The 26,138-nt window shown below is 42.4% G+C and overlaps 1 protein-coding gene across 1 annotated transcript in view; it reads left to right on the top strand.

The window, feature by feature from the left end:
* Positions 1 to 26,138, top strand: part of ETNPPL (ethanolamine-phosphate phospho-lyase) — a 73,595-nt gene that overhangs the window by 30,815 nt on the left and 16,642 nt on the right. Inside the window, exons 3-8 of the mRNA XM_033956267.1 lie at positions 7,820 to 7,979; positions 13,603 to 13,677; positions 15,212 to 15,305; positions 18,186 to 18,302; positions 23,227 to 23,309; positions 25,863 to 26,088. Coding sequence (XP_033812158.1) covers positions 7,820 to 7,979; positions 13,603 to 13,677; positions 15,212 to 15,305; positions 18,186 to 18,302; positions 23,227 to 23,309; positions 25,863 to 26,088 — 755 coding nt within the window. The remainder of the gene's footprint in view (positions 1 to 7,819; positions 7,980 to 13,602; positions 13,678 to 15,211; positions 15,306 to 18,185; positions 18,303 to 23,226; positions 23,310 to 25,862; positions 26,089 to 26,138) is intronic.

Below are 26,138 nucleotides of genomic sequence, written 5' to 3' on the forward strand. Positions count from 1 at the left end.
TAGTAATATTTCTTTACCACCCTCAAAATTTATCAGTCAATACCCAGAGCAATTTAAGTAGACATGAAAGGCTCCTAACCAGTTAAATTGTTTTGTCCCACCTAGGGTTACCAGATCTTCCTTCAGGAAAATCTGGACCCATGGCCATGCCCCCAGGACCACCCAGTTCTGCCTCTGTCACATCCTGTTCCGCCTCCAGCCCCACCTCCAGGGCATCCGCGCATGCGAGGACACGACGCAGTGATGTCACGTGCCTGGGAAGCTTTTCAAAACCTGGACAAAGTGCCGAGTTTTGAAAAGCCGTCCAGACCTCTGGACGTGTCCTTAAAAGGAGGACATGTCCGGGAAAATCCGGACGTCTGGTAACCCTAGTCCCACCCAATCACTGAAATTCAGCAGCACTTAATTGGATTGTGATAGTGAATATCAACTCTGACTGCCAGGGCTCTCTGCTTAGTGTCAGGATGGTCTAGAGGCAGTAGAGTGGTCCTGATGTGACGCATATTGGTGTCTTAAACACTGTTCCCTCTAAGTTGAGCCAAAGTTCTCCAACTTCAATGTTGCCAGTGTTTTTTCAATCACCAGGGAAAGGCGGTGTCAGGTCAAAAGCGCGCCGGGACAAAGGCGCGCACAGACAATTGAGCGCAGCGCAGAGGCCCGCACCACAGAAAATTACTGTTTTTAGGGCTCCGACAGGGGGGCTTTACTTAATAGAGATCGCGCCGCGTTGTGGGGGCATTGGGGGGGTTTGGGTGGTTGTAACCCCCCACATTTTACTGAAAATTTCACTTTTTCCCTGTTTTTAGGGAAAAAATTAAGTTTACAGTAAAATGTGGGGGGTTACAACCCCCCAAACCTCCCACAACGCCGCCACGATCTCTATTAAGTAAACTGGAGGGGCTCCCCAACAAAACCCCCCGTCGGAGCCACTAAAAACTGTAATTTTCTTCGGCGCGCGCCTCCATCTTGCACTCAGTTGTCGGCGCGCGCCTTTGTCTTTCGCGGTGTTGTCTATGAACCGGGAAAGGCAGGCTCCCTGGAGGTCTGCAAAACTTGCCTGTCCTTTGATATTGAAAATGTAATAGTAAAACAGCACCCCCCACTGGCAGGACTATAGATGGAGGATTCTGGCTCAGAGGAGAGGGAACAGTGGTCCTAATTTGCCCAGATGTACCAGCACTGAATATTAGCCATCATCCAGATAACTTCCAGTGACCTGAATATTCGGTACTTGTAGTGGATTATAAAAATGCTGATTGTTCTGGCTGACTATTGATCCCTTGGTAGTTAAAGATACTGATTTATTTATTTTTTTAACTGAAAAGTATCTATCAAAGTACATAAGAATATAAGAATTGCCGCTGTTGGGTCAGACCAGTGGTCCATCGTGCCCAGTAGTCTGCTCATGCGGCGGCCCTTAGGTCAAAGACCAGTGCCCTATCTGAGACTAGCATTACCTGCGTATGTTCTGTTCCAACAGGAATTTATCCAACCTTTTCTTGAATCCCTGAAGGGTGTTTTCCCCTATAGCAGCCTCTGGAAGAGTGTTCCAGATTTCTACCACTCTCTGGGTGAAGAAGAACTTCCTTACGTTTGTACGGAATCTATCCCCTTTTAACTTTAGCGAGTGCCCTCTGGTTCTCTTTACCTCGGAGATAGTGAACAATCTCTCTTTCTCTACTAAGTCAATTCCCTTCAATATCTTGAATGTTTCGATCATGTCCCCTCTCAGTCTCCACTTTTCGAAGGAGAAGAGGCCCAGTTTCTCTAGCCTCTCATTGTACAGCAACTCCTCCAGTCCCTTAACCATTTTTGTCACTTTTCTCTGGACCCTTTCGAGTAGTACTATGTGCTTTTTCATGTAAGGCGACCAGTGTTGGATGCAGTATTCCAGATGGGGGTGTACCACGGCCCGGTATAATGGCATGATAACCTTTTCAGATCTGTTTGTGATCCTCTTCTTAATCATTCCTAGCATTCTGTTTGCCCTTTTCGCCGCTGCCGCCGTACATTGCGCGGATGGTTTCATTGACTTGTCTGCAAGTACTCCCAAGTCTCTTTCCTGGGGGCTCTCTCCAAGTATAGCACCGGACATCCTGTATTTGTGCATATGATTTTTGTTACCGACATGCATCACCTTGCACTTATCCATGTTGACCTCATTTGCCATTTCGCGGCCAATTCCTCGAGTGTATCTATGTCTCATTGTAGGTCTTCACAATCCTGTATCCTCACTACTCAGTCTGAATAACTTTGTATCATCCGCAAATTTAATTGCCTCACTCGTCGCGCCAATTTCTAGGTCGTTTATAAATATGTTGAAGAGCACAGGCCCAAGGCCCGAGGACCGAACCCTGCAGCACACCACTCGTGATGCTTTTCCAGTCCGAGTATTGTCCATTTATGCTCACTCTCTGTTTCCTATCCACCTACCAGTTTTTAATCCACGTGAGTATATCACCCTCAATTCCATGGCTCGCAATTTTTCAAAGTAGACGTTCATGTGGGACCTTGTCAAATGCCTTCTGAAAATCTAGATATACGATATCGTTTGGGTCACCCTTTTCTATCTACCTATTTACTCCCTCGAAGAAGTCAAGCAAGATCTTCCTTTGCTGAAGCCGTGCTGGCTGGTCCTCATCAATTTGTGTCCATCAAGGTGATCGATGATGCGGTCCTTTATCAGCGCCTCTACCATCTTTCCTAGTACAGAATTCAGACTCACTGGTCTGTAGTTTCCCAGATTCTCCCTCGAACCTTTCTTGAAGATCGGCGTAACATTCGACACTTTCCAGTCTTCAGAACCTTTCCTGATTTGATCAACAAATTGGCTATTAGTTGAAGCAGTTCAGCTATAACCCCTTTAAGTTCCCTAAACCCTGTCATTTTCCCATTTTCATTTCCTGTGTATATTCTGTTGGCTTCTGGTATATTGGATATATCCTCTTCGGTAAATACAGACACAAAAAAATGTGTTCAGTTTGTCAGCAATGGCTTTGTCCTTTATTTCTCCTTTTATTCCATGGTCATCTAACAGCCCCACTGCTTCCTTCGCGGGTCGTTTCCCCTTAATATATCGAAAGAGCGGCTTAAAATGTTTTGCCTCCTTGGCTATTTTTTCCTCGTAGTCCCTTTTAGCCCCTCTTACCGCCTTATGGCACTTGCTTTGATGTTGTTTATTTCATTTGCTTATCCACTTAAGGGCGCAAAGTCCATACAAGCGGGTTACAGTTAAAAATACAGGATATAGAAAAGAATGCCATAATACAAGGGGCCGCTGAAAAGTTGTCAGCCCAACCAACAAAGAAGGGGCAGTCTCCATTGAGGGCTATACACTTAGTCCAGCAATTTTCCATTTTTTTGTTCCATATTTTTCTGACAGAACGAAAAAAGTGGGAAATCCCTGGACTTAGGGCCTTTTCTATCAAACTGCGCTAGCAGTTTTTAGCGCAGAGAGCCATGCTAAATGGCCCGGGCTGCTCCCGACACTCATAGAAACTCCATGAGCATCAGGAGTAGCGCGGGCCATTCAGCGCAGCTCACCGCGCTACAAACTGCTAGCGTAGTTTGATAGAAGAGGCCCTAATTGTATAGCCCTCATTGGAGACTGCCCCAAATTTGTTGGTTGGGTTGAGAACTTTTCAGTAGCCCCTCATATAATAAGAAAGATTAAAAATATATATTTGAATCCCAAAGTTCTCCCTGTCTCCCAGCTCAAAGATCACCGGCAGAACATAGCTTTCAATAACTGTTTATTCTGGAAAGGTTTCTCAAAATAAATATGCTTTAAGCTGGGCCAGATATTTAAACACACTTATCCAGCTAGGAGCACCTGCTGTCAATATAAGGAGAAGAGAAAGAAAGAGATTTTGGATTTAGATCAAACCTTTTTCAGTGGAAGCTCAAAGTGAGTTACATTCAGCTACTCTAGGTTTTTCCCATTCTCGAAGAGCTTACAATCTAAGATGCCCTTTTATTAAAAGGTTTTTAAAAATGGGCTTAGCACATTTTAATGTGGAACTTTCTGTGCACCAATCCCATTTTTAATGCTGCTGTAAAATAGTGTGTGTGTGTGTGTGTGGGGGGGGGGGGTTAAAATTATATTTGCAGGTCCTGCATTAATTTTTCCATTATGCATTAGACCTACAAAAAAAAACAAAAACCAGTAGCTCTTAGATCCTGATTTTATTTTAAAAATGCCTAGAGTTAGGTGCCTAGATCAATGCGCTTAGGGTTATTTGCATATTTTTCAAAAGATCTGGAAATCTCTCATAAAATATAGTGACATATCACATTTAAAATGAATATCATCTTCTCTGAGGATTTCGCATCATGTGCGGCAGTGGTGGTGATTACCTTGCCAGAGATGTCACCTGTTCTTGGAGGAATCTCGGGACCCCAGATGATAGTCATCGGAATTGGGGTTGATGGCAGTTGAACGTTTTGGTTTGTTTTTTTCCATTCTTTGGCTTGTAATTATTATGATCATTTAACATCAGATCTTAATGCTTTTTTGGAATATATTTTATTTTTATTTCTCTCTATACTTATTTTTTATCTCTATTTTTATTTACTTTAATTATTATTTTTAATTCTATCTTTAACTTATTTATTCATTACTTGTTAGAATATTCATTTCTATCTCTATCTCTACTTCTGTCTTTATATTTTTATTTTTACTTTTCATAAATTGTTTCTTCAGGTACTTTAGTTAGATTGTGAGCCTTTGGGACAGTTAGGGAATTTCCAAGTACCTATCTTATTTATTTTTATTTATTGTATCTTTTAATGCATCATTTTTGTAAACCGCTTAGAAACCTCACGGTTATTAGCGGTATATAAGAATTAAATTAAATTAAATTATTGGTAATGTACATCCATGCTGTTAGTTAGGGGTTTTTTTTTGTTAATGCTGTTTTTTTGTTATTTTGTAGTAGTTATTAGTGCTACCATTACCTGTATATTGATCTTTGTAAACTAATTATATTATTGTGATCTGTTTATCTGTTTATGATTGAAAATTCAATAAGATTTATTGAACTAAAAAAATTTTTTAAACCTTTTTACAAAACCGAAGCGTGGTTTTTAGAATTCCTATAAGCATCGGAGCTGTTACCGCTGTGGCCGGCGCTAAAAAACACACTTCGGTTTTAAAAGCCTTAATCGATGTCATTAATTGAAAAACTACAATTAAAAAACAATTAAATTAGCAATTAATTAGCTGGTAGGCACCTACCACTTCAAGATAGGTGTCTAGGCATGGTTAGGGACAGATTGTGGATGGATTTGGGCATATTTTGACTTAGGTGCACTTATTTAGGCCAAGAAAACCCTGGCATGGATTGAGTGTGCCTAACTTTTCAGTGCTTACCAGCACCTAAGACCGTTTTAGGCGCCACTAGGCACAGTTCTATAAATGACACCTAACTTGTGATTGAATCTACTTTTTTTAGATTACGCCAAATTCGTTCTGTTGCAAAATTCTTATGTGCAAAATCTTTAAATATTCTAATACATTCCCTAATTATTTCCAAACTAGATTATTGTAATGCTTTGTTTATGGGCCTATCCCAAAAAGAAATCAGACGCCTTCAAATTATACAGAACGCTTCCATAAAAATAATTCATAAAGCAAATAAATTCGACCATGTCACACCTTTACTTAAGGAATCCCACTGGCTTCCCGTCGCACATCGTATTTTATATAAAATCTGTTTGCTTACTTTCAAATCACTAATGTCTCAAACCCCAGCTTTCATTTTCAGAGTGTTAATTCCATATATAACTACAAGAACACTGAGATCTCAGGATCAACATCTATTGGCTATTCCCTCATTGAAAGTTATTAACACTAGACGGCTTACTATTTTTTCAGTGACCGCCCCACAATCTTGGAATAATCTCCCTCTCTATATTAGAGAAGAAAAGAACTTAACTAAATTCAAGACTAAGCTTAAAAGTTTTCTTTTCAATGACGTTTTTAGTTAATAAATGACTTTACATTCCTTCTTAACCTTATATCTTCTTATTTGTACTTTACTCCCTTCCTTTTGTTGTAATCCTGAAATATAGAATTTGATACAGAATGTAACCCTTTAAATATATATTTCCTAGTGTTTCATGATTGTAAGTTTTTGTAATTATGTAATATTATTTGTCTATGTAATAATTATCCCAAGTTTTTATTTATTCATTTATGTTTGTACATCGCCTAGAATGTAGAATAGGCGATTAATCAAATTGCATAATAAACTTGATAAACTTGATAAACTTGATTGACACTTGTGGTGTAGTAATGGGAGTGCGGGGGAGAGGCAGTCCACCCCGGCCGCGGTCTTCCTCGGGGTGCTGGCAGCCCTCCTGCTCTCCTCCCTTCCCCCTTCCCACTCCTCCCACGGCCGCGCATGCGCCCCTTCCCCCACCCCCGTACCTTTTTAACTTCGGCGCAATCAGTCACAAACTTGCTGCTCGCGTCAGCTTCAGCGCTCTCCGATATCACTTCTGTGACCCGCACCTAGGAAGTGACATTAGAAGCCAATGCAAGTAGCTAGTTCATGGCTGCTCTCGTCAAAGATATAAAGGGAAGGGGAAGGACAGTGGCAGGAGAGGGGCGTCACTCATCCCCCCCTATGCCACTGTCCTCGGCACCAACATGTTAGGCGCCATTTATAGGATCAGGGTCCAGGCTTTCAAAAGCTTTCAGCTAGGAGCAGTGTCAGGAGGGCATCTGCGCATATGAAGATGCAACGCGGTGCCCTCCTCACGCCGCTCCAAACCATTGAACAGGTTGAGGGGGTAGGGCTAGGAGCAGGGCTGGGGCATAACAGGGTGTGTCCATGGGTCCAGATTTTACTTCTGTAAAATCTGGTAACCCTAACATGAACACATTCTGCAGTGAGCATTATCCTGCGTGCTAAACAAGCATCGGGGTTTCATACCCTTTAGTAAAGGGACCCCTAGGTTTGTACCAGAGGCAGTAGAGGTTTAAGTGACCTACACCAGCCTAAGTGGAAAGGGTAGATGTGAATCGCTTGTTCACTCTTTCCAAAAATACTAGGACTAGGGGACATGTGATGAAGCTATTAAGTAGTAGATTTAAAATAAACCAGAGGAAATATTTCTTCACACAACATGCAATTAAACTCTGGAATTCATTGCCGGAGAATGTGGTGAAATCAGTTAGCTTAGCGGGGTTTAAAAAAGGGATTGGATAATTTCCTAAAAGAGAAGTCCTTAGGCCATTATTGAGATGACTTGTAGAAATCCACTGCTTATGCCTAGGATAAGCAGTATAGAATCTGTTTTACTACTTGGGATCTAGCTAGGTACTTGGGACCTGGGCTGGCCACTGTTGGAAACAGGATACTGAGCTTGATGGACCTTCGGTCTGTCCCAATATGGCAATTCTTATGTTCTTAAGGGTTTTGCAGGTTATGCACATAAGAGGAAGCCCTATAATGCTGCCTATGATCCAGCCTTTGTCATGTGCTATGTCAATTAAGTCTAAGATAACAAAGGAAGGAATAACAGAAGTGCAGTACTAATAAAGCATGCAACAACAACAACAAAAGCACAATTGGCCCAAAGAACAGGAAAAAAAATGGAACTTTTAATGTGATGACCCGACATGGGCCACGCTGGGTCATCACAATAAAAGTTCCATTGTTTCCCTGTTCTATGGGCTAATTGTGCTTTTTTTTATTATTCTGTGTAAATTACGAGGGCCTGCTGAAAAGTTCACAGCCCAGCCAAGAAGAGAATGAAAATTGATGAGTGATTTTGCATCATAACTAAAACAATATGATTTGTTCTTCTTCAGTTGGACATTCTCACCCAGAAGTGACAAAGGCTGCTGTGAAACAGATGGAACTTTTGAACACAAACTCACGATTCCTGCATGACAATCTCGTCCAATACGCCAAGCGCCTCACAGCCACTCTGCCTGACAGACTTTCAGTTTGCTATTTTGTGAACTCAGGGTAAGTTTATGACTTATTCTTTCTTTCTTTGCCTGCCGGTGATATTCAGGCTCTCCAAAATTTTCTTTTTAAAGGAACACTTCAGAACGAAGTGCAGAACCAGATGTCCTTAACCCTGAAAAGAACACAAATCTAGAGGTGGAAGCGCATTTTGAAAATGCTCAGAAGAAACTCTGTGTTGCTCTTCATTAATGTGTAACATCTGTTAGTAAAAGAAAACAGAGAGAGATCATTTCTTGGATTAAGCAAAATTAAATAGACTGAGTGACTAGAGAGACAGGTCAAAGACTTGCACTGATTGGTTTACAAGGATTTCACCAAAGCCTTTGATATTTTAGTTCCTCATTGGAGGTTCATGAATAAACTGAGCAACCTGGGGCTGGGTCCAAAGGTTCTGACCTGGATTAGAAATTGATTGACGGGCAACAAAGTATGGTGGTAAATGGAATTCATACTGAAGAATAGAAGGTGAGTCGTGGAGTGACCCAGGGGCTGATTCTGTTCAATGTCTTTGTGAACAGTATGCCAAAGGAAAAATGTGCCTTTTGCGGATGGCATGAAGATTTGCAATAGAGTGGATATCCTGGAGGGAACAGACAACATGAGAAGTGATCTACAAAAATTAGAAGATTGGGCTAATACTTGGCAGTTAAACATTTTTACAGAGTGATGCATTTTCAGTGCTGTATGCAGTACGAAGAGAGAGGCAGATGTGCACAGATCAGGAAAAGTACCTTGGGTTGATATTGACTGGGGATCTCAGGATGGCGAAACAATGTGATGGCACAATGGCCATAGCCAGAATCCACAGCACGGCACGGAGACAGTGGTGTGATGCTCTCAATGGGGACACTCCTTGAAACATCTCCTTTGCGAAACATGAATTCACGTCGGAGCCCCATTCAGTTTGCTAACTAAGATAAGTTATTTATGGCATTAAGGTGCGCTATTTATAAGATTATTTATGAGCACATAGAAGTGACTGATGAGGAGGCTGGCTACAGGATACTCGAACTTTACATGAAATATGATGTTCGAGTGTAGCCGCTGAGGTCACAGTTGAATTGAGATAGGTGCATTATACTATACAACTGAGAGAAAAAAGTGATATAATTGTGAAAAAAAAACCCCAAAAAAACTAATTATAATCCTTCATGACATAAGAGTGTGGCTGTTGATGAGATTATTATATAACGTGGGCTTTACTCAGAAGATAAATTCTATGTGAAAGTTATCTGGCTTTAATATTTGGTGATTATCAAAGCCAGAATCCAGCATAGGAGCTGATAGTCCCATTTGGAGTTCTGCGATCAGTTTTGGAGGCTGCATCTCACTGAGGACATAATAACATTTGAAGTAGTTCAGAGAAAAGCAATACAGGGAAAGGGATTGGAATTTATATTCCACCTTTTTGTAATTTTACAATCACATTCAAAGTGGTTTACACACAGGTACTTCAAGCATTTTCCTTACCTGTCCCGGTGGGCTCACAATCTGCCTAATATATCTGGGGCAGTGGAGTATTATGTGACTTGCCCAGGGTCACAAGGAGCAGCACAGGGTTTGAACCCACAACCTCAGGGTGCTGAGGTTGTAACTCTAACTACTACACCACACTCTCCTACACAAATGGTGTGGGGTCATAATAACATAAGAACATAAGAAATGCCCTCACCGAATCAGACCTTTGGTCCATCCAGTCCGGTGACCCGCACATGCAGAGGCCAATCTAGGTGTTCCTTGATGGAGACCTAGGTGTTCCCTTATGATGACCATATTTAGCCTTATCCCTCAATCTGATTTGCAAGGAGGTGTGCATCCAACTTGCACTTGAATCCCATAATGGAGGTTTCCATCACAACCTCCTCCGGGAGAGCATTCCAAACGTCCACCACTCGCTGTGTGAAACAGAACTTCCTGACATTCGTCCTGGGCCTGTCGCCCCTCAATTTCAGCCCGTGCCCTCTTGTCCGAGTCTCATTTGACAACGTGAATAACGATGCTTCTTGCTCTATTTTGTCGAGTCCTTTTAGTATTTTGAAAGTCTCTATCATATCCCCTCGCAGTCTTCTCTTCTCAAGGGTGAACAAGCTTAGTTTTCCGAGGCGTTCTTTGTAGCTCAAATTTCCCATACCTTTTACTAGCTTCGTGGCTCGCCTCTGCACCCTCTCCAGCAGGGATATATCCTTCTTTAGGTGAGGAGACCAGTGTTGGACACAGTACTCCAGGTGTGGTCTGACCATTGCTCTGTAAAGCGGCATTATGACATCCACCGATCTACTCGAGATACCCTTCTTTATCATGCCCAACATCCTGCTGGCTTTCTTTGCCGCCGCTACACATTGATTCGACGGCTTCATGGTCCTGTCTATCAGTACCCCCAGGTCTCTTTCTTGTTTCCCAATGTCACATCTAACATTTTATATTCATATTCCCTGTTCTTTGTGCCCAGGTGCATCACTTTACATTTGTCCATGTTAAACTTCATCTGTGCCTGAAACTGATTGAGACTTGAATATGTATACCTTAGAGCAAAAGAGGGATATGAGAGATATAATACAAGAAAGGATGCCAAAACAGGACAGAGACTGTGGAATATAATGTTCTTGAAATCTTCTTTATTGTAGGTTAAAGTCTATTCAAATCATATATATCTACTATAAAGAGCAGCTGACCCAGTTGGTAGCAGCAGACCCTTGTTGTTTGCCATATAATATAAGAAAGGCATTAATAAGAGCATAAGAATAGCCTTACTAGATCAGACCAATGGTCCATAAAGCCCAGTAGCCTGTGTTGAAAGTGACCAATCCAGGTACCTAGTACCTGGCCAAAACCCAAGGAGCAGCAACATTCCATGCTACCGATCCAGGGCAAGCAGTAGCTTGCAGGGGTATAAGAAGTACTTTTTTTCATAGAGAGGGTGGTAGATGCCTGGAATGCTCTCCTATGGGAGTTGGCAGAGATGAAAATGGTAACAGAATTCAAAAAAATGTGTGGGATAAATACAAAGTAATGATGTATGGAAGGCATGGAACCAATCAAGCATAATGGTGATTAGGTGGCAATATTAGTAATTGAGAAACAAAGCCATAGCTGGACAAATTTAGCTTCAATAGTTGGAGAACAAGGCTTGAGCCTGGCAAAATTTTATGGTCCGTGCCCTGAAAATGGCAAGATCGAGAATGCATAAATAGTATCACGTCATACTTTATGCTGTGTTTATCTTTTTGGGCAGACGGGATGGACCATATGGGCCTTTATCTGCTGTCATATAGTATGTTACTATGGAGCTCATTTTCAAAAAAGAAAAGTATCCAAAAAGTGGCATAAAAGGGTTGATGGACATTTTTGTTACCAAACCCTTCTAACTCGCTAGATGGATTTCTATGCTGTTCATCTGCAGTTTGTCTAAAACTCCAGGGGGCGTGATAGAGGCATGGGGTGGGCGGGACCAGGGCAGGTTTATGGCTTGGATGTTTTTCTCATCCACAACAAAAAAAACCTTTCCTTGCAAAGAAATACAAAGTAACCCAAAATGAATTCCTTCTCTCACACCAAGCAGCATCATGGGGTAAAGACCTAAAACAATTACTTTCGCCCTCTACTTATGAGGTATTTAGGAAACGTCTAAAAACACACCTGTTCCTAAAACATCTTGACAACTGATCCACTTATCTCTTTTCTCTCAATAGCGACCTACTGTCCTTTTGATCACTTTTCTCCTCAACAATGAATTTCCTGTCTAATTACTTCTCTTTCTTCTCCCCCTCTTGAAGTCAGTCAATTTGTACCTTTGCTTAATCTTTTGTAAACCGCATAGAACTTCACGGTATTGCTGTATATAAGCTGTTATTATTATTATTATTATTCAGGCTGTAAACTTGTAACTATTCACCATAGAGCTAATACGAGCAGTGATCTCCTAGGATGTGTGCATTTATCAGACCAAAACCAATTTGGGCTCGCCCGGCCGCTTTGGTGACTCTAGATAACTTCAGGCCGATCGCACATCCCCGTGAGCGTTGAATGGAATTTGAGTGATAATTTTTGGTTATTTGAACTGCCCGATCAAAATCAACATTCAAGCTAAGTGGATTTCTTCAACGTTTTCATTGTTCGCTCAGCTGTGTTGATAGTGTGGGCTTTGTGCATCTTGTGAACTTTGAGGTGGACATGCATTTTCAACTAAGGAGGACACACAAATCTAAATAATTTAAAACTATCTATAACATGAATTGATAAATCTTGAATAAAAATAATTTATAAAAAGAAAAGAAGTAGAACAAGGACATGCTAGATGTTTCAATTTAAAAAAAAAAGGGGGGGGAGGTTTTTACTTACTAATAAATGCTTGATGTTATAGTGAACAGTACATGAAAGCTGTTATGCTTCAAAGTTCTATTTCACTGAGCTCTTGAAGTCTTTTCATTCACCCAATATACATATATTTATTTATTTTTTATACTGTTCTCCAAGGGTAGCTCAGAACAATTTACATTTTTCTCTGTCTGTCATAAGAACATAAGAACTGCCATCTCCGGATCAGACCCATGGTCCATCGAGTCCGGCGATACGCACACGCGGAGGCCCAGTCAGATATACACCTGATGTAGTTTTAGTCACCCATATCCCTCTATGCCTCTCGTAAGGAGATATGCATCTAATTTGCCTTTGAATCCTAGCACAGTGGATTCCTTAATAACCTCCTTTGGGAGAGCATTCCAGGCGTCTACCACTCGCTGCGTGAAGCAGAACTTCCTGACATTTGTCCTGGACTTGTCCCCCCCTAGTTTCAAACCATGTCCTCTTGTCCGTGTCACGTTGGACAATGTAAATAATTTATTTTCCTGCTCTATTTTATCGATGCCTTTCAGTATTTTGAACGTCTCGATCATGTCCCCTCGCAGCCTCCTCTTCTCAAGGGAGAACAATCCCAGTTTCTTGAGTCGTTCCTCATATTCCAAGTTCTCCATACCTCTTATTAACTTCGTTGCTCGCCTCTGCACCCTCTCCAGCAGTTTTATATCCTTCTTTAGGTTGGGAAACCAATGTGTCCCAGTGGGTTCACAATCTATCTAATGTACCTGGGGCGATGGAGGGGATTAAGCGACTTGCCCAGGATCACAAGGAGCAGTGTGGGTTTGAACTCAGGGTGCTGAGGCTGTAGCTTTAACCACTGCACCGCTACGCTGTTCCACTGGTAGGAGGTTTTACTGTGAAGGTTCTGAGAATTGGCTTGTGAGTCTCTGCATTCTTCCTCTCTAGGCAACAGCCTTGATGCTGACTCTGGGAGTTTATGGAACAAACAACCCACAGTAGAGACAGATATGCAATAGTGTTGGTGTGCAATTTATTCAACAATCATAAAAAGTCTGTGCGATGGTTCAACACATGCGTCTTTTGGCCAATATGGTGTGCCTCAGGAGCCTTATTGAAAATATTCAATTACTTGAGTGGTGTAGCCTACTATGAATGAAACACTTCAACCAAGTATTATGAATTCTAATGAAGATACTGTTTGTGTGTGTAGAGACCAGCTGTATTTCCAATGTTTTTATATTTTGTATTCCCACTTGGAGCTTAATGAAAAGACATTTATAAACTGAGTTCAATTATTCTCTAGGTCTGAAGCCAACGACCTTGCCCTACGCCTTGCTCGACAGTACAGTGGCCACCAAGACATAATAACCCTCGACAAGTAAGTCTTGTATCATCGGATATAATTACAGCCAACAGCTTACCCAATATTATTTAGGGCGAAACCTATGAGCTGAACAACCAGACCCACAATGCTTTGCTGTTGCCATTATAAATATTTCAAGATTGCACAAATGAATGTTTAATCATAAAATATACATACATTCTCTGCTTTTATGATGTCATTTAGGACATCCATAGGTGAGAACAGTAGTGGAAGATTTATTTGTTAGTCTCTTCTAGCATGTGCTAATTGATGATCCCCTCCCCCCTCTCAAGATAATATAACTATTCACTGTATTCTTTCTGCAGAGATTCTGTGTCTGTAGACATGAACTGCAGGTTTCTTGCTTTAGGTGGACGCCTATATAGTCTGTAGGGATAACATGATTTGGTGTGCAGCTGTAAAGATATAGGGAGAGATGGTTCAGGTGCACTCGCTGCAAAGGCCAGGTTTCTCCAGTACCCAGATCATGTGAGGGACCAGATTATGTGAATGGTAACCAGGTTGCTTTAGGGCCCTAAGCATAACCCAACAACGATGCCCCAAGACCTTAAAATTAAATAAGTGCTGAGAAATTCCATTACTATATGAAACACTGAAAGTGGCGGCTGTATAGTGACCCATAAATTAAACAATTCCTCTATATGAGTGTACATGCTGGCACGTGTATGCATAAAGCCCCGAGTAAATTTACACTTTTTCTGCATGTGCAAGTTTATAGTCGCTGTGTCCCCTTGAAATCCTAGCCTAGACATGTGCTTTTACTGAAATTTACTAGGGTTGGATTGCTAAATGTATGTTTACAATTTCACTAATCCCCTAAAATCAGGGGTAGGCAATTCCAGTCCTCGAGAGCCGGAGCCAGGTCAGGTTTTCAGGATATCCACAATAAATATGCATGAGATAGATTTGCATTTCAAGGAGACAGTGCATGCAAATCCATCTCATACATATTCATTGTGGATATTCTGAAAACCTGACCTGGCTCCGGCTCTCGAGCACCGGAATTGCCTACCCCTGTCCTAAAGTAGGAGCCTAATGAATGGGTAGCAACAGGGATGGATTAAGACAGGGGTGTCCAATGTCGGTCCTCGAGGGCCGCAGTCCAGTCGGATTTTCAGGATTTCCCCAATGAATAGACATGAGGTCTATTTGCATGCACTGCTTTCATTGTATGCTAATAGATCTCATGCATATTCATTGGGGAAATCCTGAAAACCCGACTGGATTGCGGCCCTCGAGGACCGACATTGGACACCCCTGGATTAAGAATAGGGAAAAGAGTTAGAAGCTTGCAGATTTTCAGTACCAGGCATTTATATTAGGGTCTTAAATCTAATATAAATCTAGGAAAATTAATGTGGCCTAATATGTTCTCTTAGGTTTTATAATCATAACTTTTAAGCTCCTAAATGTAGATGATTTTTTTTTTCTTTGTTTCTCCATTAGCATCATAACAATCCTTGTCATTATGTATTAAACTGTCCATGTGACAAGCTTTTTTTTACTAGTTCAATATCTGATGTTTCAGTGCCTACCACGGTCACGTCAGCTCTCTGATTGACATCAGCCCCTATAAATTTCTTCAGCTTGGGAAGAAAGCCAAGAAGGAGTATGTGCATGTGGTGAGTGTGTCTTCATCTGCCCATCACAACTGACTGCTCTTTAAATCCTCTTGGACCAGCTGAGAACCCAGCCACTCGGCTCCATTTCACAAAGTGAAAAACAATCCAAACCTGTGAGACTCCAAGCTCAGTCCATTATCTTGCCAAGTGTTTTCACAGAAGACTACCGTACTACTACTAATACTATTAATTATTTCTATAGCACTAGCATGCAACGCTATACAGAGTCACAAAGAGTAAGAAAACAGTCCCTGCTCGAAAGAGCTTACAATTTAAACAGGCAAGACAGACAAACAGGATGTCATGGATACAGTTAAAGGGAACGGTTAATCAGCAGGCTGGGTTGGAGGGCAGAGGAATAGGGTTAAGGATCGAAAGCTATATAAAAAAAGGTGGGTTTTCAGTCTGCTTTTAAACAAGGGATGGGAAGGGGCTTGAAGGACAAACTCAGGTCATTTATTCCAGGCATAGGGGGCAGCTAGATGAAAGGAATGAAGTCTGGAATTGGCAGTGGAGGAGAGAGGTAACACGTTAATAGTGACTTATTTGACATGCATCAAACTCCTGAAAATGTGCAAAAATGTTGAAATGTTGGTATTTTGCTTGTTTTTCCCCCAGCAAATACTCTATTGGGAAAAAATATGGAGATGGAGGACCCATCTCTTAGTAAATGTGTCATCTTTATGTGAAAGTTTAGGCAGAGGGAGGAGCCTAAGGTCCTGATTGGAATAGCTCCAAGTTACATGAAATCTTGTGTCTCCAGGTACATGTCAGAATGCAAGTTGTGCTGAGTTTGAAGTAATGTTACTCATAATCCATCAATTTTGGTTACAAAAACACAGGACAAAGGTCTAGAACAGGGACAGAACCAGAACTGTGGAATTCATTGCCCTTAGAGCTAAGGGAAAAAGCCTTCATATGGTTCCTATTGTTGGGCCTTTAAGAGTTGGTTGTTTGAATGCTGCTATGGGAAGTAATGTTCTATGTACTTCGATGTTGCTAAATGATCGCCTCAGTAACAGCTAGGTGGAACAGGGGAATATGTGTACTGGGAGCACTAGGCCTCAAATCCTTGGCCTCATGATCCCAAGCCAGAGACTAAAGAGCTGGTGCTGTTTCCTGCACCTCTAATGAAGAACCACCACCCCTTGTGTTGACATCCACCACACCCCTGATGAAGTCACCCTCTCCCCCCCCCCATTACATCTCCCCAACCTTCCCAAAAGCCCCCTCTATCTTTCAGTATCCCTGGTGTGAGGAGGGTGTGGCATAGTGGTTAGAGCTACAGCCTCAGCACCCTGAGGTTGTGGGTTCAAATCTTGTGCTGCTCCTTATGACCCTGGGCAAGTCATTTAATCCTCCATTGCCCCAGGTACATTAGATAGACTGTGAGCCCACTGGGACAGAAAGGGGAAAATGTTTGAGAACCTGATTGTAAACCACTTAATACACCTTGTCCAAGCGGTATATCAAACCCAATCCCTTTCCAGCAGTCTTCAGGCAGGAACAATCTCCAGGTATTCCTGCCCTGCTAGCACTGTCTACAAAATAGCACCTCTAGCGCTAGGGATCATGTTCTCCTTCTACATACATATGACCCATATTGGTAGCAGCATGAGATTGTTTATGCACTGTTTGCTAAGAGTGTGTGCTATTGGGGAAAGTGAACACTCTTTCAGAAGACTGTGCACCAATAATGATCTTGCTCTCCCCTAGGGTTACCAGATATCTGGATTTCCCCAGACCTGTCCTTCTTTTCCAGAACATGTCTGGGGGTCCCGACACTTTGAAAAGCTTCCTCGAAAATTACATTGGGCAGGAGGGCAAGCATGCATGCGCGGATGCCACACAATGACATCATGTGCAAGCGTGCATGCACGTGACATCATCACATCACATCCGTGCATATGCAGCTGCCCTCCTGCCCGATGAGAGTAGGCAGTGGGGGGGGGGGGGCGGGACTGGGGCATAACAGGGCGTGGATGGGTAGAACTAGGCGGGCCTGGGGGGGGGAGGTCTAGGGGTTCGGATTTTACTAAAGTAAAATCTGGTAACCCTATTCCCCCCCAAAAAAAACCCCACAAAACCCAACAACAACTCAAATAACATTAAAATGTCCATAAACCACACAGGAAACTACATCAAACAAACATTTTTGGGCTGCACAGCCTCTAGCCATTATAAATTACTGCATTGCTTAAGCCAGTGTATCGCAAACTGTGTGCCGCAGCATGCCGGCAAGGAGGAGAAGCGTGCTGAGAGGCACGTCCTATAGGCTGTCAGCCGGTGCCGATGACTCTGCTCCTCGCCGGCACCTCTTCTCCTCTCCCCAACAATTCAAAGGACAGGTTCAGGGTACGGCCTGAGGGCCTCTATGCACTTCTGGTTGCATTCCGGCTGCAGCACCGGGTTTAGGGTGCCCCAGTGCCGAAAAGTGTATGGGACACTGCTGACAGAAGACGTCCAAGACTGCAAAACTTTACGAGACTGAAAGCAATAAAAAGAGTAACGTGAGATACCATGAAAAAAAATGGAGATATTCTCATCACCGCTGGGGTGAAGTGCTTGGCACTTCTGTAAATTGTCACAATGAACAGGGAAGCAATAGGGTTGCAGATAAGATCCTTTAATTTTTAAGCCAGCGGTTCTCTTCTCGCTCCTTGGGACACATCCAGCCAATCCAGTTTTCAGGATGTCTGCAAAGTATATGCATGAGATAGATTTGCATATGGTGGAGGAAGTGCATGTAAATCTATCAGATTCACATTCATTGTGGCTATCCTGTTAAAACTACTGGCTATGTTGAAAATTGCTCTCTTATTAACTCAGTGCATGAGTGCAGTGCATTCCTTACATGATGTTTGCTGTCATTGCATGCAGGCTCCTTCCCCAGACAAATACAGAGGAAAATACAGAGAGGACCATCCAGACCCGGCATCTGCATATGCGGCGGATGTGAGAAGCATAATTCAGGAGGCCCAGAAGAAGGGTCGCAAGGTTTGTATCAGAGTAGCCAGCCTGGAGAGGTGGCCACTAAAAATCAACAAGCTGGTAGGGATGCAAGGAACGCACTGTCCCAGAAGTCCTCAAGCCTGTCCTGGTGACCTCAGAACCAATGAAGTTTCCACAATAAGCGTGACTGAAATATGTGTGCATACTTTGGAACCCTTAGAGGAAAAAAAAAAAAAGCAACACTATTTTAAGGCTTTGATTCGTTCAGTAGATGCAGAATTAGTTCCTTCATATTCATCATGGCTAACCTGAAAATTTGACTGGCTGTGGGGGGTCACCAGAACAGTATAGGAACTATCACACTACAAACAAAGCTTCAGCCCAACCAACTGCTTTCATGGCAGTGTGTGATTTGTTCCTTTAAATGCACAGATAATGACAAGGAAGTTAATTTTCAGAATATGAACAGAGGGCCTGTTTCTATAAATAGTTCCTAGGTTAGGCGCTGCTTGGTGCCCTGATCGCAGATGCCTGGTGACCCCTAACTAAACTCCGCACACAACCCAAATTGAATTAACAAGCTTAATTGATGTGGTAACTGAGCACGCCATTGAGCTTTTAAACAAAATTTTAAAAAACAATCAAACGTTGTGTGCGGAAATCCACGCAGCGCCTTGCGATGCCTGAGTCAAGGAGCCCTCTGATGCCTAACAATGCCTACGTGAAAATTAGGCGTGGTTAGGGGGCAGAGAACAGGCGTGGCTGACAGGCATCCGAGCTAGGTGCCAGTAAATTAGACCAGATAAAACCTGGTCCACCTCTAGAACACTTAGTGATGCGTACACACACCTAGACTCCGCTGGGCGTGATTCTATATAGGACACCTAGCAGTTGATTGGCAATCGTGCGGAGTGGTGCCTACAATGTAGGCACGCTTAGGTGCCATTTATAGATTCAGGCCCAGAGTGCGCCTGTTTTTCTGCAGTCTCACTTTTAAAATAATAAAATTACATTACGTGCGCTTGAGTTCTCTTATTCAAAAGGCCTTTGCTGATGACCTCACTGAAGACTGGATGAAATCTAGTGCAGAGAAATATATTTATTTATTAATGGTATTTGTATACCGCCTATTTACAAGCATGTCCCCTATCTGTCCCAAACATACTATTGTGATCGGAGCTACGTGGCAGCATGTGTATCACAGAGTGAAGCAAGGCCCAGCAGGGTAGTGGCGCACAGCCCAAAGGCTGGCGTGCGGTGAGCGCACTGTGCTAATCTTTCATTCTGCAGATTGACTACAGATATCAACAACCTCTGTTTACTTAGAATTTTTGACATAGTTATGAAATAATTGAAACCCTTGAGCACACTGGGACCTGTGTATTAAAATGTAATGACAATAGCAACATTGTTCTCCTTAAAATTTTCTGCCACTTGTGTGTAAGCCAAGTCCCAGAAATTCCTATCTCCTCACAAGACTGCCATTATTAGACTGAACGTAGAGCTTAGATTTGAAGATGGGCCAATTATACCATTGAACATAGCTCTTTCCCCCCTCTACCACTTCCCAATTTTATTATCCTCTCCTAACTTACTTACTCTGTAGGGACAGACCGCAGCCAGTGCGCCTGCAATCACAGACCAAAATCTGGCCACTAGGCGGCACTGTTGTATAACTGTGGCTCCCTCCTGTGAGCAGCGAGGCTGCAGCATCCCCAGCTGACCAGGGTAGGAGATGACTTGCATCAAGTCAGGTTTTTGATGCTGACTTGCTATGCCATTGACTGATGGAGGGATAAAGTTTAAGGCCCACGGTTCTTAGTATAATGTGTATTTGAAACACTATGTTAAAATGAGAAAAGTTCTTTCAAAAAAATCTTACAAGGAAAGAAGCATTGTTCTAATGGCCTGTTTTATTAAGCTGTATCCCCATGTACACAGAATGGGAGATTGGCTCAGTTGCTGAAATTCAGCACTATTTAACCAGCCAGAAATGACACTGACCAGTTAAATAGCGCTTAACCAGCTAAATGCAAATATACAGCATGAGATAGCCGGTTATCTCTGCTGAATATATGTGGTTAGTGGCTAAAAGTTAACCGACTATGGGCTAGATTCACTAAGCAAACCAATCGTGCACCGATCAGTTTGCGACCCGATTTTACTCCAGCCCAATTCACTTACCTCTGTGCCAATCTGATTCTGATCCATGCATGCAAATGAGGGGAACGGCATGCAAAGTAGGCAGGGACACGATTTACTAAAGAAATCTTGGAAACCGACTGAGCTGGCCAAGAAGCAACTGATGGGGACCAGTCGCAAATGTCCTTTCCGACTGTCCTCGGCCCGAAATCCCAGCCCTGCAGCCCATCTCTGCCACTCTGCTCTCTGCCCTTTCCAGCTGAGCCCTGCTTTTGCCGCCCTGACTCTCCTGCTCTCTGCCGCCCTTCCCCGCAGTGCAAGCCCGTGGTTTTAAAGCGGGGCTGCATTGTGGGGAAGGGTGGCATAGAGCAGGAGAGTCGATAATTGCCTGCTTTTAAAAGTCCCCTGCTATAATGTATCCTGCTGAAAACGTGTTAGCTGTGGCTCTTCACGGCAGGGACTCACCGGGGCAGTGAACTTGTGTCGGCGAAGGGGAAAAGACTGCTGCCGCCGGGGATCGCCCTTCCCTGGGAGAGCAGGAGAGTCGAGGCCAGTAAAAAAAACAAAAAACAACCCAGCATAAACGGACACCAAATGCATGCGCAGACCATCTACAGGGAAAGCAGATGGGCTGCACATGCCTCAGGATCGTACACTAGCGATCTGTGCGGTCGGAGGGGGGGGGCCTTCCTCCGATCGCCCTCATTTTAATTTTTTTGTTTCATGAATTGGTCGGGCCTGCACGGATCAGCCACGGATCGTGCATGGAGAGTCAGGTTAGTGAATCTAGCCCTATATTGTGTGATAAGCAGCAATTTGCAGCATTGAGCTGCTAAGTTTAGCAGCCAAATCTGGCAGTGCAAAAAGCAGTTCTATCTTTGGCCACTATAAACTTAGCCAGCCAGTACTGAATATTGACTTAGCCAGTTAAGTTTACACCAGCCAAAAACCCCCCCAGATATTCAATGTTGGTCACCGGAAACAGCCTGGCACTGAATATCCACACTTAGCGCTGATCAGAGGAGTTAGCCGACCTGCTTCTTGAGGTTCGAATAGTGGGCATTTTCTGGACTACCTTTCAATAACAATTACCAAGGTGGCAGATAATAAAATAATTATATAAAATTATACTTGGAATGAAAGCCAGGAAATGCAATAGATACTGACTTTCCTCTGGGGACCTCATATAGATGAAGCACACACCATCTCAAAAAAATTAAGTTTCGAGTTCCCTTTTATATTTTGGGAGAGAGTCTGTCTTAAATATGGTGACACAAAGTTCCACAAAAATGTAGCTCGACAGCAAAATGCAGTATCACACATAACCTCATAGCGTAAAATCAGAGGAGAAGCAATGCAAAGTAGGCTAACTATTTGAAAATGAAGGCCATGGGCGGGAGGGATAGGGGAGGCACAGAGCATTAGTTATCAGGTTAGAAACATGTGCTCTTACACCTTCCAAAACTGCTATAAGCTTCCTTACTGAGACAAATTTTCAGTCATTCAGCTTTTCCAGACAATTTCCAACGTAAATGCCATGTGCAGGCTGGTAAGAATTAAAGGCGCTCATATTTTTAACGCTTCAAGTCTATGTTGCAAAGTGTCTCTGCACACGCTACTCAACACTCCTTGTTTAATTCAGTCAATCAGATGGATCAATGACCTGTCTTTTTGGTTTATTATTCAGCCTTTTAACTAATGGATAGTTGTTTTTTTTTCTTCTTCTTCTTTTCTTTCCTTTCTTTTTCCCCCTTCTTTGCTTATCTTAGGTTTTGGTGGCGTTTACCTTTCTTACCTACTTTGGGGGAGCCACGTACTATTGTGCTGTGATATGCCTTTCTGAATGGAGTGTGCACACAGGCATTGTTTCCAGGAAGCGAAGCATGAGGCCCAGTTCCCGTGGACCTGTTGGTGCTGAGGCAGGGGTTGCCCGAGCTGTGTGGGAGGCAGTCAGTTCAGTAACAGGTTCAGGCTGGTAGCCTGCTATGGTACATGGGACATAGTACCCGGTCCCTGATGTCTATAATGCTGAAAATAAGAAAACAAATGTAAGCTTGGCATTCAAATGTGTCAAAATTCCTAACTTTTACTTACTTCATTTTCAATAACCATTTTTTCACCTCCTTTTCAGCAACTGGCAGCACTTCACTTGTTCATTATTTCTTTTCGTTGTTTTTTTTTTATCTTTTTTATATCAAAACAACTTCTTTATTAACAGATGACAGTCTTTCGGCTGCAACAAATGACTGTCATTTGTGATATGTTAAATTTGTAGTGTGTTGGAGGTTGTCAAAATCAGTTTCAATGGACAAATTCCTAAGCAAATCCTTATGTTCTTATGTTCAAAAAGTCATGGATTTAGATAAATATTTTCCCCTCCCTTTCTCAGTGCTAGATGATTGGATGGAGTATACTAGTAATCGGGTTGAAAATTTTCTGTCACACATTTGCCTTATACTGTGGCTCAAAAATTCTAGAAACAGGGCTTCAATATGCCAAAATGCTGGGCTGTATTTGAGACGTCTGAAGGAGGCAGCTTGGGATGCCCCCTGTGAAGAAACGCTTGAATATGTGAGCAAATACCAAAATAACCAGGAAACACTGTGGCACTGGCAGATGAAATGATATTCTGTCTGAACAGTGGCAGAGTTTGTGGTTGCTGTTTCACAGAATTTCTCTTTTTTTGTTTAAACTTCCAGGGGAGAATTTCAGATGCAAGTAAAACTGATTTTGGCAATCCCTGCACATCTGCAGTTGTTTATAACTTGCTGCCAAGAGGGGAACTAGTTTTACTAGGGAAGATCTGACATCTTCTTCTTTTGTGTAGATTGCTGCATTTATTGCTGAGTCCATGCAGAGTTGTGGAGGGCAAGTCATTCCACCAGCAGGCTACTTCCAGAAAGTGGCAGAGTATGTACTGTATTTTGATTGTGTACACTTAAGGCATCACACCAAGCAGCATCATGGGGTAAAGACCTAGAACAATTACTTTCGCCCTCTACTTATGAGGAATTTAGGAAACGTCTAAAAACACACCTGTTCCTAAAACATCTTGACAACTGATCCACTTATCTCTTTCCTCTCAATAGCGACCTACTGTCCTTTTGATCACTTTTCTCCTCAACAATGAATTTCCTGTCTAATTACTTCTCTTTCTTCTTCCCCTCTTGAAGTCAGTCAATTTGTACCTTTGCTTAATCTTTTGTAAACCGCATAGAACTTCACGGTATTGCGGTATATAAGCTGTTATTATTATTATTATCACATTGTAATCTTTAGTCATAAGCTTTTTACGAGATCATGCTACAAGTGTAACCTCTTGGTTGATGTGATCTAGGCCTAGACTATGTGTGGGATAGTTATTTATAGGGTGTTATTTATAGGGTGGGACAAGGATTTACCTAGGAGGCCAAACAAGCTCTGCATTAGACTTATATATCACACCGTGATGGAGACCACACCAGTTCTTTAGCTGATTGTATAGCTTCAAATTTCTAAAAAAACCAACAACACAAGGCTAACTATATACAATAGCTTTTATCCTAGGACAAGCAGACAGCATATTCTCACATGTGGGTTATGTCATCCACAAAGCCCTGGCACAGATTGCATATATGAATGTATGATGCAAACATTGAGTGACAAATGCCCATCATACTCCACAGTGAAGAAGTGGTGTGCAAACTTTCAGAATGGTGATTTCGAGACTGAAGATGCAGCAAGGTCTGTGAGACCTCAAATGGCGTCAACTTCTGAAATTGTTGACCATGCTCATGACCTGATTTTTGCAGATTGGTGAATATTGGCTAAAACAATTGCTGAGACACTACAGATATCCAGAGAATGTTTGGGTGTATAATCCATGAGCAGCTTGGTATGCAGAAGCTGTCAGCTCAAATGTTTGAATGCTGAAGAGAAACAACATCGAATGGACATTTCCAAGTTGATTTTGCAGCATTTTCAGCAAGCTGGTGGCAATATTTTGGAACAACTAGTTACTGATGCTGAAACATGGATACACCACTCTGATCCTGACAACAAAACAGTCCATGCAATGGCAACACTCAGGTTCTCCAAGGCCAAGGAAATTCAAGACCCAAAAGTCTACAAGGACAGTCATGGCCACAGTGTTATGGGATCAGGAAGGTATTGTAATGACTGGCTATCCTCCAAGGGGCCAAACAGTTAATGCAGAATACCACTGTAACTTGCTGTTCCATGAAAGAAAAAGGAGAGGGAAGCTGTGGAAAGGCATTCTCTTTTTGCAAGACAATGCACCTGCTCACAAGGCTTGCAAAACAATGGATGTTTTGACGCAGTTGGGGTTTCAATGCATAGATTATCCACCCGACTCATTCGTTCCTGCTCCATTTGACTATTTTCTGGTTCTAAATCTTAAAAAGAGTTTGAAAGGGTGACAATGTTTGAGTGATTCAGAGGTAACCAGACATCAGAGTATTATTTTTTTAATCTTTATTGATTTTCAAACTTTGACAGTGCAATACAATTAATTGAACATAAAATACTGCATAAAACACACTATTAACTACACAAGTAATACATAAAACAATCATTTTCTCCCATCCTCCTCCCAATTATTAATATAATAAGACACATGTGATTACAATATTATAATTAAGTAATTTAAATCCTCGAAATACATTTCCCTCCCCCCACCCACCCACATCAGAGTATTTTTGAAAGGGATACAGAAACTTCAAACACGATTTGCCAAGTGTGTTGAACCTATGGGTGAATATGTAGGATAACTTGCAGGTTTCATGGCTCCACATCATTCCCTTCTTGGTTGGCTGAGAGCTTTTCAGCACCCCCTCATAAATGAGCATATACACGTGGGGAGTGATTTTAGAAAGCCGCTACTTACACATATATATCCGCAAGATATACAAGCTTCAAGAGGGGGGCCATGTGGGCAGACTTTGAAAACATATGGGGTAGATATTCAGCTGGCTGTGCTCAGCATTTTGCTGACTGTCTCCATCTTTATGTCTGGATATTCAATGCAGAGCTCCAGTACTGAATATTGGGGCATACAGTATGTGACAGATAAAACATAGCTGGTTAAGTGCATGTTTTATGTGGTTGCAGTTATCCTAGCTGGCTAATTGCTGACTCCACCTGAGAATGCCCACAAAATAGCGAGATAACTTTCAGGAGCCAGCAAATAACTGGATATTTTGTAGGCTGACACTGAATATTCAGGGATAAATCATCCCAGGGTGGTCAGGCATTTATGAAAATTCCAAATGCTGCTGGCTGAAAATGGTTAACAATGTGTTACAGCTGAAGCAATTTCTTCAAACAGTGGAAAACAGAATGTTATTTCTGGCCATGTGCATGATGTTAGTTTCTGAATGTTGTGCTCCTTGTGTTCTTAGCTTTGGAATGTTTTGCTGGGCCCCTTCTTCACAGGCGTTCTTCTATTTGACTGTTTGCTTTCAGATATGTCCATAATGCTGGAGGAGTGTTCATAGCTGACGAGGTTCAGGTTGGTTTTGGCCGCGTCGGGAAGCACTTCTGGAGCTTCCAACTTCAGGGAGAAGATTTTGTGCCAGATATCGTGACCATGGGGAAGCCAATCGGCAACGGGCATCCAATGTCATGTGTTGTGACAACCAGGGAAATTGCTGAGGCTTTTGGAGCCTCCGGAATGGAATATTTCAATACAGTAAGTTCTAGGCTTGAGCTTATACAGGACTTCGGATGCTGTGGATGGGC

Source organism: Geotrypetes seraphini, chromosome 1 (genome assembly GCF_902459505.1).
Source record: "Geotrypetes seraphini chromosome 1, aGeoSer1.1, whole genome shotgun sequence".
Lineage (NCBI taxonomy): Eukaryota > Metazoa > Chordata > Amphibia > Gymnophiona > Dermophiidae > Geotrypetes > Geotrypetes seraphini.